General features: G+C 42.0%; 1 protein-coding gene across 1 annotated transcript in view; it reads right to left on the bottom strand.

Moving 5' to 3' along the window:
- The window catches only part of LCP2 (lymphocyte cytosolic protein 2), a 52,193-nt gene that overhangs the window by 21,448 nt on the left and 17,459 nt on the right, over positions 1-13,286 (bottom strand). The window contains exon 4 of the mRNA XM_074962118.1: positions 1,582-1,647. Coding sequence (XP_074818219.1) covers positions 1,582-1,647 — 66 coding nt within the window. The remainder of the gene's footprint in view (positions 1-1,581; positions 1,648-13,286) is intronic.

Raw genomic sequence — 13,286 nt, forward strand, 5'->3', positions numbered from 1 at the left:
GACCGGCTTTCCCAGACAGCAATTTAAAGCCCTGGGGTAGTGGCGGCGGGGCTCCGGTGGGTATTTAAAGCACCCCGGAGCTCCAGCTGCCACTACCACCCCGGCCCTTTAAATCCCCGCCGGAGCCCTGCTGCCGAAGCCCGAGGGTAGCGGCGGCGGGGCTCCGGAGGGGATTTAAAGGGCTGGGGCAGTACCAGCTTCCGGAGCACTGAGCCCTTTAAATTCCCGCCTGAGGCCTGCTGCCCAAGCCCTGGGGTAGCAGCGGCGGGGCTCTGGATGGGATTTATAGGGCCTGGGGTTCTGCTGCGGTAGCAGCAGCTGGAGCCCTGGGCTCTTTAGGTGGCCCCTGAGCCCCTGGGCTCCCAGCCACCTCTGCAGCTAGTAGGTTGGGGGTGATTTAAAGGGCCTGGGGCTCCCAGCCGCCACTACCGCAGCTGGAGCCCCGAGCCCTTTAAATCAAAATTTTTAAGGCCCTGCCTCTTCTGGTTGAAGCTACGCCCCCTGCACAGGACTCTGGCGTTCCAGTAAGTCCTTTAACTTACTTTCACCCCTGCCCACATGTAGGGCTGAAGGGGTTAGTTTGGGGATGAAAGGGTCCACTGTGAAGTCTGGAGCTACTATTTTAGCTATTGTAGCATGGCAGTTGTGTTTTCATAATGCTCCTTTCTTTATGATGACTGCAGTAAAAAAGGCTCCCCAGATGACCCATTAAGAACTTTTTCCTGAACTGTCCATCCCAAGAATCCCATCATGATTTAGGGACTGGTGACATGAAAAATAGAATTCAGAGAAATTCAGCCAATTTATCGAAGTGGCTGAGATTTTTTTCAGAGCTCCGTAGAATATTTTGACAAATTATCTATTAAAAGTAATTAGCAATGTCTAAATCACCTGAACGGCTTAGAAAATCTCAAGCAATAATGAATGAGAGATCCCATATTTTATTAAAATAGAACACAGAACCCCACTATATTAATAATTTTGCTAATTTGTGAACCTGCTGATACTCATTCAAAATATTCAAAATAAATCTAAAGCAGTCTCATGCCTTTTCTCACCAAAGATTTAATATCAACATCCTCTAGAGACATCTCCTATTAAGGTTTTCTTAATTTTATAATATAATATACTGATATACTCGTATATTACAAAGTATTGTAATTTTTATTCTGTTTTATTCATTACAATTTGTCTTTAAAGCACACCTCTGATAGTATATTAATATTAGTACCATAAACAGTAATAAATAATGGTAATTAGCTTAACTTCCCAAAATATGGCCCAGTGTTAAAACACTCATGCACATGAGTAAATTTGCTCACATGAGTAGTGTGACTGAGCTCAATTGGGTTTCTCAATCTGAAAGTCGTGGTAGGTTTGGGATCTTAGTGAGATTGTACTGCACTAACATGAATAACCGTAGAAAGAATAAATCGAAATTCCTTTTTATCATGTTTTCTGAGACTAATTTTGCTATTAAGTAACACTGGAGATCTTCTGTTAGCTCAAATGGAAAATTATTCTGAAAAGTTTTGTCTTAATAGTTTGCAAAAGAAAAAGAGGACTGAAAGGTTTACTTACCGTTTTGGGAAGAAACTTATTCTTCCTTCATTCCTATTGATTTCTTGACTTAACTTACTTATGATTCTGTTTAAAATAAACAAACAAAAAAACCTATTATACAAAAATGATTTCCTTAATACCTATCTCCTCTTCTTTTAGTTCAATGCTGCTTTAATTGTTTTTTTCCATTTAATTTGATTTTTCTTTTCTTTTTTTAAATTTTATTTTCCTTCCCCTTCCTTTTGGGTAAATAAAATCTGTGAATGCAGGGTATCATACTCTACTGCATCACTCGGGTGGTTGATATGCATTCTTATCTTTATGCCCAATGCACTATAGTATTTTTATTGTCAAAAACAAAATGGCCAAAAAAATTGAAAAGTTGGGAGGGAGCACACATCAGAATGTGACACCATGTAACATAATGCTGATTGGTTAAGCATTATCTCACTTGGGTGATCCACGAAGAGGTGAACAGCAAATGCTTCTACAGAGAAGCTTGTGGAGAGGCCCCTGTGGCAGAGTGGTGGAGTCCTGGAGGGGCTTTCAATGGACCAGAGGAAGTAGGGGCTGAATGTGAATGTGAAGGAACTGCTGAAGCTGATGACCTCACAGGAGGTGGGGGAGCCTCTGGCAGGGGTGTTTGGTCCAGGTGAGAGTTGGAGAGTGAATCTCGAAAGAGGGAGATCTGGGAATGGTGATGGGGCATCATAGGGAATAGGGAGCCAGAGGGTCAGAAAGAAGGTCTGGCTGGACTTGCCTGGGGATAGGGGCTATCTGAGAAAGGGTTAGTAGAGCTCCAAGGAGGGAACCCGAAAAGTCTGAAGAGTGCTCAGCTTGCAGTTCACCCCAGAAGCTTCCCACATAATACATCGAGGTGGGCTTTGGAGGGGGAGAGATTCCTTCGAGAAAGTGAGCACTCCCAAAGACATTCCAGTGACCCAGCAGCAGGTGTTGCAGCTGAGAGATGACACTGGACATGCACAGGTCACGGCACAATATGTATGTATATTTGTAAATAATTAAGATGCTCCAAGACAGACTTACAAAGTCAGGGTAAGATCAGCAATTTCTGTGCATACAACTATTTCTCTAAGCTTCCAGTTCCATTCTAGATTACATTTGTTCTTATTGTAATAAGTTACTTTTATTTTCACTAACTCTGATTAAATCAGAAAAGGTATTTAGTCACCGAACTGACTACCACTTTTTGAAGGGATGCTACCTAATAATTACCACATGCAAGAGAGTATCTCTGGGTTTCCAATTCCTGGGAAGAAAGGGTTAAAATCTTGAAACTTGAAATCTAAGAGAGACAAGAAGTGAATACTCGATGGTGGCAGCAAAGGTACCTGACAGACCAGGGGTTCTCAACCTATATGCTATAAAAACTCCATGGCCCACCTGTGCCACAACAACTGTTTTTCTGCCTATAAAAGCCAGGGCCGGTCTTAGGGGATAGCAAGTAGGGCAATTCATTGGGGCCCCATGAAGCTAAGCTGCTCAGGTTTAGGCTTAAGCCCTGGGTGGTGGGGCTAAGGGTCCCAGGCTTCAGCCCTGGGTGGTGGGGCTTCAGCTTTCTGCCCTGGGCCCCAGTGAGTCTAATGGCAGCCTCGCTTGATGGACCCCCTGAAACCTGTTTGTGGCCCCCAGGGGGCTCCTGATCTCTGGTTGAGAACTGCTGACCCAGACTACATGGAGATTCCTTGAGCTCTGCCCCCTTCCCTGCTCACAGTGCATAGTTGCCAAGTACGTATGCGGCAGCAGTTCACCAGAGGGGGAGCAGGTCGTCACAGTGTAGAATAAGCACTCCTGACTCTTCTTATCCGCTGCCTTTTCAGCCAGAGTCACCTAATCGGGATCCCTTCCATAAGCAGAAGCAGACAGGATAATCTGACCTATGTCACATCCAGCATTTGCAGGCTGTGCCAAAAATATTTATATATATTCAATATTTTGGGGCTGAGACACTATGACTTATGTAATTTTTCAGTAGTGCATGTTTGCAGTATTAGGGATGGGTCACATGAGTGATATTTTACCTTGGAGCAGATATGCAAATATTGCTCATGATGTAAACAATAACTCTAAAGGTTTCAAAGTAGCAGCTGTGTTAGTCTGTATCCGCAAAAAGAAAAGGAGTACTTGTGGCACCTTAGAGACTAACATATTTATTTGAGAGTAAGCTTTCGTGAGCTACAGCTCTAGAATCCATGGAAGCCAAGAGAGTAATCTGTACTCGCTGCCTTTGTGAGAGGTACCCTGAGACTCGGGGCCAAATTCACCACCAAGGTAAGCGGATGCAACTCTATTAAAGTCAACAGAGCTGTGCTAGCTAATGGCAGTAGTGAACCTGCCCTTGAATATTTTATTTTGTTTTAAAGACAGTTGTACAGTTGTGATGAGTCACGGTCTTATTTTTAATTCCCCTTGTGCCTTTGGTCAGGAAATAACCTTAGGAAAGTCCCACGAATGCTGAAAACACTTTTTGAGACTTGCATTTCGACATAGTTAAAAACATCCAAACTACTTCTAGTTCTTTTTTTTTCATGTAGGTGTGTCAGATATAACAATTATGGAAATAAAATATTTGACGGTAAAAAGTCAAGAAATTAAAGACCCTGTTTGGTTGGTGCCTGACAAAAACAACAACCCTTCTGACTTCTCTAATATGGTACCATCTTTTCTTACTGTACAATTACACCACAGGCCTTAAACAGATCAGTCAGACTTTGGCATCTGTTCATACGACAAATTCATTGATTATGGCTATGGTGTAAAATTAAGGTGACTATTTTTATGTTCCTCTTTCTCTGTTTTTCCACAAATCAGGACCCTCTAATTCCTTCTGAAATAAGCAATAACATGAAACATGTGAGCTCTTTGGGGCAGGAAATATATCCATCTCTATGGCCCTGATTCTCTAAAGACTTCTGCACAGGTCTCATTTTATGCACTGGGAGTAGTTGCACTGAAATCAAGCACATGCTTAAGTGTGTTGTTTGGTTAGGGCTTAACTGAAATAAATGCAAGCAATCCAGCAGTGTCCTATTAAAAAAAATTGAACTAACATATTGCATCCAGTACCACCCAAGCAACGTTAATCTTATTCTCAGTATTCCTTTCTCTATCCTCCTTGCCTCTACCCCCCGCCCTCCCCCTTTGGCCCCAGAACATAGTGTCTTGAGGCACTCAGTGAAATTGGAAATAATTCAGAGAAAGGATTGTGTCCTTACTCACCATGCAAAGTGCCATGGTGACCTATCATTTTGTAAGCAAGTATCAAATAGTAACTTAAAGTTATATTAATTATCCTATCTGAAAAATTAGAAAACGGAGTCATTTGAAGTCATGGACACCCAGCCAACCACGCTGCTATAGTGGGGAAATGGGGAGGAGGATGCAGGAAAGCATTAATATTTTCAACCTTTCTTTTCTGCACCAGAACTTGGAGTTTTCTGATTTGTGCGCAGATTTGACATTTGCCCTTTTTAGAATCCCACAAACAATATCCTTGTTTAAAAGGGATTCAGGTTGGATTCTTCTGAGATCCTCCCTAACACAAGCTCTAAAAAGCAAGGAAGTACCAAGTTACGGAACACCTCTTAATTGTGTCACACACCCTGTCTCCACAGAATGACAGATTCTACATCTTCACAAGCTACTTCCTTCTGCTGCAACTGATAAGTAAACTGACTGCACCCAGCCTTCTCCTCTCCCTTAGCGTATAACACATACAACTTTACCTACAACCTCAGCAACAATTCTGGGGTAATGTATGTAGACAGAGTAGATATGTTGTGTGTTTGCAGGGAACAGGGTTTGAAAACTCATTGATATGTCAAACTTTTTTTTTTATGAGCAGTTCTCTTTTTTTATAGTCTCTTTGGGAGTAGTTTACATTTTCCATTTCTTTTCCATTTAAGTAGGAAAACAAAGCATCCAGTCTAGCTCCAATAATCTCTATCTAGTCAGAACATCAAAGATACTGGGATTTCTGGCCATGGAAAATTTGCAGCACTGACCCCCACATTGGCTGCAGAGGGAATTTTCACTGAGCAAAGATTGCAGGACTTGGTGAGCAGTTTGCTCATCTCATCTTGCTGAAATAAATTCATTACTTGCTGCTTCAAACACTTCCTACTATATCATTCTTCTCAGATGAAAAATGCTTTTTCCCTACATATAATATCCACAAATGATCCTTGCTCCTTTCCTTGTTTCTTTGTAGTTCTCCATCTGTCTGTATCCATCTGTTGTTGCTTGTATACTCTTTGAGGCAGGGAGAGTCTTTGTTCTGCATTTTGTACAGTGCCTAGCACAATGGTCTCTTGGCCCATGACTAGAACTCCTAGGCATCGTAATAATAGAAATAATTCATCTATCACAAGCCTTCAGCCAAGGCTTAGCGATGACATGAGCAAACCATTTCTTGCTTGCTTTTTCTGAGAACTGTGTGCCCTTAGCAACAAATGTTTTTATAGAACATTCAGGCACGGAAACAGCTGGGTCTGCAGCTAGGTAAGGGAGGAAGTACCAAAACCACACTGCTTTTTGAGATGGGAGTAGTGGGTGATAGGACAGGATAACGCCATGCAGCAACACTTGCAAAAAATGTTGCTCTTGGACCCTTCTCTCTGCCTTCTCCCCCAGCCGCTCATCTTAGAATTGGAAGGAAGTTGAAACAAAATCCTCTCAAACCAGCTTGTTTGCCTAATTATCTTCAAACGTTGTGGGTACAAGCAGAGTCCACCACAAGAACATTGGGGTCAGAGATAGCAAGATACATGAGGGAGCTGGGGGCAAAGTCCTACACTCTGGAAATCCCATTCCTTGGGCATAGTGAAGAGAATATCTGATTGTCTTGTGCCACCTGTGCTCTGCCCCTGGAAAACCAGTTCTGCAGGGCAGACACAATAGCATCATGTTGGGTTCAGAGTTCACTGAAACTCCCAGCTAAATCTCTTCTGTTTCTCCTGCTTCTAGTGAGCTTGCATGCACATTCATCCCAGAACATCTATTTTAAAAAGAGATTGGTCTTTTTGGTCCCTCAATTTTTGGCGCTCAACTTGAGACCCCATTCAGGGGCCTGCTTTGATGGACACTCAGCACTTTCTGAAAATTAGGCCACTTTAAAGTTTCTCAAGTTGAGCACCCCAAAATAGAGGCATCCAAAATTACTAGTCACATTTGACATGTAGGGTATATTTATACAAATATAAATTCACATAGGTGGAGTCCTTCTCAGGAATTCTGAAGGTTCCATTGGATTCTGTTTGCATTAATTGAGAAGAGACCAAGCTGCAGACTTCAAATCTGGGTTTTGATTCAGCCTGATATAGGGACAGACAGAGTGATCAATTCTCCTCCCCCCACCCCCCCCAATGCAGCTGCTTCTGAACTTCCTCAAACTTCCAGAGTGTTCATATCTGTGGTGATGGTTTAGCCCATTATAGAGAGGAAGGCCAAGCATAAAGCTTGGATCTCAGTTCATATTTTGACTACCTGCCAATGCTTGGGGCTGTTCTGATCAGTTTCTTATTCTGACCACGTTGTATTAACCAAGACATATTTGCTGAAAGTTTGCCTCAAAATATTATGCAGTGTTTACTCACACTTGACACAGAAACAAGAGCCTTAATTATCATTTAGAAGATCAAACAGAGATACTGAGTAGCAAAAATAAAGCAAATGATAGTGCTGCTTTTGTGACTGAAGCTTTATGATGTGAGCACCTTGTCCATATGTTCCTTGCTATTTACCCTGCAGGCACCAATTGCAGTTCCACAATTAATGCTGAGTCCTGTTTTGCACTAAAGGAGAGATTCAGCCTCTTTGTTCTGTATAAAATGCAGCATATCCTCCCCAGTCTTACAGTACCTACTCTGAGTAAAGAATGCATTTTCTGAGAGTTTACAAGTAAATCTGCCAGTTTGTGTTTGGAATTAATATAAAATTGGTCTATTCAAAAATTTACTATCTGACAGAATAATGTGAATTATCTTAATAAGAAAATACCACTTCAAATGTCCATATAATTAAAATTAATTGAAGTGTTTATGCATAGGGTATATCTGTAGACATTACTTTACAACTGAGCAAAGTTATTAATGATTGTTTATTTAATTGTTAGGATTTTACAGGCTACAGTCAGAGGTAAGTCAACAGCTTGGACAACTCTTAAGTAGGACCATTGTGACATAATTGGCAATTGTGTGGGTTACCTCTCTTCTTCTGCTGCTGATTTGCATGCAACAGTTTTGTTCCTTGTAATGAGTCATGAAGCAGACAGAATACGTAGAAAGAGTTCTCACAAGCACATGACTTGTGGCTGACAGTTACTTCTCCTAGCATGGCTGCATGCTAGCTTAGGCGATCTCCCAGTGGCACTGATGCCTCAGCTTCACTGCCCATTGAGGCACTTCTGCAAGGTAAACTGAGGCAGGACAATATGGAAGTCCTTGATGTGCTGTGACTGTTTAGCCTAGGGACTGGTCTCCTTCTACATCTCCTTTCACTTAATATGGGCCTTTACAACATAGTCTTTTATAACAAAGCAATTTGTCAATTACAAATTAAGGGCTGGATTCACCAGTATACCACTTGGTTGTCTTCCACTACTCTGATGTACCAGAGAATCTGCCCTTAAAAGTTAATATTTTGAAAAGTGATGTAAGTTGATACTCCATAACTTCAAATCATTAAAAATTTCACATGCAAAATTCTCTTGGGTTTCTTGTTTAGGGTTCAGGTACGATATTTTTCAAAATTATTTAAAAGCCAAAGAAATTCTTAGACCGCAAATTACATTAACATGTGACTATACAAAGGTAACAAAATTATAATTTTATGTATACATTGTAATATCCCCAAATTAAACATAAACTGGAAATTGAGCATCAAGATTACATATAAAAGACACCCAAGTATAGTACAGTATAGAAATGCACAGTGAAGGCACTCAAACCACTTTTGCTCTGCCATGTACTAAAGGGGGAGGGGAAGATGTGACAATAACTAATCTTTTTAAAAATTAGTTTAATCAAATCTGGGACCACAAATAGTAAAATGCCTTAATCATAATCATATAGTTATTGCATGACATCACTGCAGGGCAGAGTTAAGGTTATTTGGATGCCTCGGCTGTACATTTCTTGTTTTAAAATGTTTTGGATTTCTTTTATATGTAATCTGAACCTCAATTTCCTGTTTGTAATACTTGATTTAGGGATGATTACAACATTCCTGTAATGTTTCTTTTAACTGTTATGTTACTGATATGCACTCTCAACTGTAACTTTATCTTTACATAGTTTTGATGTTTTTGTTTTAATTTGTATGTGGGAATACAATTACAATTAAAAGATGTTTTTGTTTTAATTTGTATGTGGGAATACAATTACAATTAAAAATTAAAAAAAGGACTCCTCCTTATGACACCAGTTAAAGTTAAGCATGTATTTAAGTGCTTTGCTGAATGAAGGCTTCAAGTCAGTCAAAGATTCTCAGCAGAGAATTTCCCCACATTGTAAAGAGACTCAGCACTGCCATAGAATTGGCAGAGGCAGCTTAGCCTTCTCCACCTCCCCAGCATGAGGTTGGCAGGCCTGGCGGAAGTTACCAGGATTGGAGACCTCCTGGATTACAACCAGGGGACTGGTTGGATCCCTATGCGCTCAGCAGACGCATAGGGCTCTTTGCCCTTGGCACCCCCCGGCGTGTACTTTGGGAGGTGGAGGCAGCCTTATTGCCCACTTATCGTTTTTTCCTCGATCGGGTCCTGCGAGAAGGTATCCCCCATCCTCCCCCCACCTCAGGCCCTTTGGACGTCTTCATCAGGCCCGTGAGCCCTCTTGGCCCCCACCCCTTTGTACCCCGAGCCAGCTGCGCGATTTGCAGCTGGTTCACATCCGAACCACACCACAGGACCATTTCTACATGCTCGTGCTCCACACTCTTCATTTCCCCACCTTCATGTCCCACCCTGACACCAAGTGGTGGGACATTCTACCAGCTGCAGAGGGTGAGGGATCCCAATGGGCCAGCCTGTATTCCACCTTGGTTCCACGGCCCGCCAGGGACATTAGCTGGTGGCTCCCTCATGGAGCCGTGAGCACAGGCGCGTACCTGGAGTGGTTCACCCTCTTCCCAACACCTGCCCTTTTTGTGGTGTGAAGGAGACCCTGGCGCATGTCTAGCTGCAGTGTGCCAGGTTGTGGCCCCTTTTCCGGCTCCTCCAGAACCTCTTGTTGAGGTTCTGTCTGACTTTTCCCTGCACCTTTTTGTATATGCACACCCAATACGTGGCCCCACGAAGTTGCAGGACCACCTCATCAACCTCCTCCTAGCCATGGCCAAAGGGGCCATGTATAACAACAGGGAGAGGAGGCTGGCTGGGGAGGTGGGGGAAGGAGGGTTGTGACTGTGGGGCCTGTTTTTGTTCTTTCATCCATTCACACATCTGGGCAGAGTTCTTCTGGGTGGCATCCACTGGCTCCTTGGACACTTTTGAGGAGCAGTAGGTGCTGTCCAGGGTTCTCTGCTCGGTGTCCCCTTCTGGTTCCCTAGTTTGGCCCTCTGACACCCTCACCTGTTCCTGTTTTTTTCTTCGTTGTCCCACTTACTCAGTTGAGCACTGGGTTCAGTAGCTCCTCCCCAGGCTGGGGGAGAGTCCTTTAGCAGTTCACGGGCTTGTGCCCGCCCACTTCCTGGCACTTAATATAAGGTTGGCAGGAAGGGATGTGGTGGATGTGAGCACAGCTATACCCAATCCTCTGACAGCATGCAGAACCTCACCCTAGCAGCCTAAATTAGAGTTTTGATTCGAGGAGCACGTTAGATCAAAGAACTAAGGCGTATGTGTCTATGACGAGGAGACAAAGGGCTTTTAACAAAGCTAGCTTTTCTAAATCTGCTCTCCAAGTTAGGTTTTACAGTAACAAATACAACAGGCTTCAGGATGTTGCAGGGTCCTAAAGTCACTTGATTTTACAATGACTCAAACTAAGTATTACATTATTAGAAATGTAAATACTTTGAAAGCCAATATATATTGGTCTAAACTACAGAAAATATATAAAGTTTGAAGTTATCAGCCCAGCAATTCTTCCAATGAATCACTCAGTATTTGCGTTCATAGAGTGTAATTTGCTTTATATAGTGCCTTTCATACTTACGGTGTCTCACATCATTTTACAAAGCATGGGGTAAGATACTGGCAGTGGAGCAGCCATAGGTTTGACAATACTTTACAGCTGACCTTGGGTGTTAGAACTTTCTTTGCAAAGAGCTACAGTTTTAGCTAGGATGTCTTGGTTATCTCTTGCCAGGAGTATCTTTAATTTTTCCCTGAAGAGCCACCAGGGACAGGAAGAAGGACTTTGCTTGAATAGTTCTCCTCTATCATTGCATCCCCCAATAGTATGGCTTGGTAATCAGGAGCTCAAAGATCTATTTTTAAAAAGAGCCTAGATACAGCAGGAAATAACAAATATTAAATAACACTTAAGAAGCCTTCAGGGCTTTCAAATGAATAATGCTCTTGTGTTTTGCTTTGTTATTTTAAGTCTGTCTAGAAAAGAAACTTTATGGGAAGAAAACCAGAATTTTTTACACAACCTTACACATAATGGGCCAAAAAATTATCTTTGCTCCTTTCAGGGACTAAGGGAGGAATGAAAACTTTATTGCTCAGGTACTCCGAGTCATTCTTCTACCCAAGGTAAGATCCCTCAGCAAGCATGCTGCATAGTGCTCCTTATACCTGCCAGTGAAAAGTACTTTGCTAAGCCATTGCTGTCAGGCATACAAGGGGGTTGGGTGATGGTCTGGGGAACATCCCTTGAGGGAGGTGGACTAGCCAGCCCATTTAGTGCTCACACAGTAAGTGTTAGAGGTCTGCCGCAGGTGCAAGGGGAGAAAGCCTGCCTTCACCATCTTCCCCATAATGCTCCAGCCAGAATTGAACTCACACAGTGACCTACTGGTATCAATCACTTATTTCTGGCTGAATATTTTAACAAATCCTTGACCAGCTAAGACTATAAACTTGTCAGTACACTGCATACTATGGCCATTAGGAATGTAACATGATAGGGGGACAAAACCCTGCGTCTGTTCCGGAAGTACGGGCTCTTAGCACTCAAACTAAAGAAGATCTCTGTTAACGCTGTTTGCTGAATAGGGGACTAGGAGATACAGTTGAACAATTTCAATTCCATCCAGTAGAGCATAGTGGTACGCATACACACTAGCCAATAGGGTGCATAAGAGTTAATATATATATTTACTAAATAGTTTGTTTCATAAAACTATTTTAACAAGGTTTATTTTATGTTTGACGATGGGCCACTTGCAGACACATGAAGATATGCCAGGGTGACACAGGAGGTAGATGTTGTTCCCCAAAATAAGAGATCGCCTTGTAACCAGTTTCAGTAAATTGCCTGTCATATTCTGTAAGGGCAGTTGTGACCTAGTTAGCCACTGCTAAAGTTGCAGAAATATCCCAGACTAATGACCTTGTAATTTTCAAACTTTGAGCATGTAGGTTTCCTCAAATGGATATATTTAGAAAAACCACATGCTCAGCCCATTGGTTTCTATGGCTGTGGCCTGTGGGTGACAAATGTAGCACAGTTACAAGTGTTGGACCACATTTGCAGCTAGTGTAATTTGTTGTAGCTCTGTTGAAGTTAATGGAGCTACCCCAATTTTCACCAGCTCAGGATCTGGCCCAGTACATGTAACTTTAGTGGTATGCTTACAAGGCTGTAGACTTGCAAAAATGCATGCTTCATTTAGTGATGAGGCAGGTCAGATTTACATTTTTTAGTTCATTAATGTGCATTTATGCTTACAGAAGAAGAACTTATCTTATGGTTTAAAAAATAATTAAAAAAAACCCACAACTTCATCCCAGTTTTTAAAATGGTAATTATTTCTGCTTCCACTGCTAAACACCAATGTCCAGTAGTAAATTGTTGGCTCCAACTATTCTGGATTGGTCTGAAATCAACAAGGTGAAATTCAAAGACAAATAAGTGAAAAGTTACCCATACTTAGTAAGGGCAAAATCAAATGCACAAATACCAAATGGGAAATAACTGGGTAAGCAGCAATACTGCAGAAAAGGATCTGGGGGTTGTAGTGGATCACAAATTGAATATGAGTCAAGCGTGATGCAGTTTCAAATAAGGCTACTATCATGTGGGGATGTATTACCAGGGGTATTATATGTAGGACATGAGAAGTAAGTCTTCCACTCTACTCAGCATTGGTGAAGCCTCAGCTGGAGTATTGTGTCCAGTTTTGGGTACCACACTTTAAGAAAGACTTGAACAAATTTGAGAGAGTCCAGAGGAGAGCAATAAAAATGATAAAGGGTTTAGAAAACATGACCTCCGAGGAAAGGGTGAAAAGATTGGGCATGTTTAGTCTTGAGAAAAGAAGGCTGAGCGGGGGCATAATAATAATAATAACAGAAAACTGTGGAAATCACAGAGGTGCTTAATGACTTCTTTGTTCTGGTTTTCACCAAGAAGTTTGGTGGCGATTGGATTGGATAGTGAATGCCATTGAAAATGAGGTAGGATCAGAAGAAGCTAAAATAGGGAAGGAACAAGTTAAAAATTACTGGACAAATTAGATGTTTTCAAGGGCCTGATGGAATGCATTCTAGAATACTCAAGGAGCTGACTGAGGAGATGTCTGAGCCATCTTTG

This window comes from Natator depressus, chromosome 8, assembly GCF_965152275.1.
Source record: "Natator depressus isolate rNatDep1 chromosome 8, rNatDep2.hap1, whole genome shotgun sequence".
NCBI lineage: Eukaryota > Metazoa > Chordata > Testudines > Cheloniidae > Natator > Natator depressus.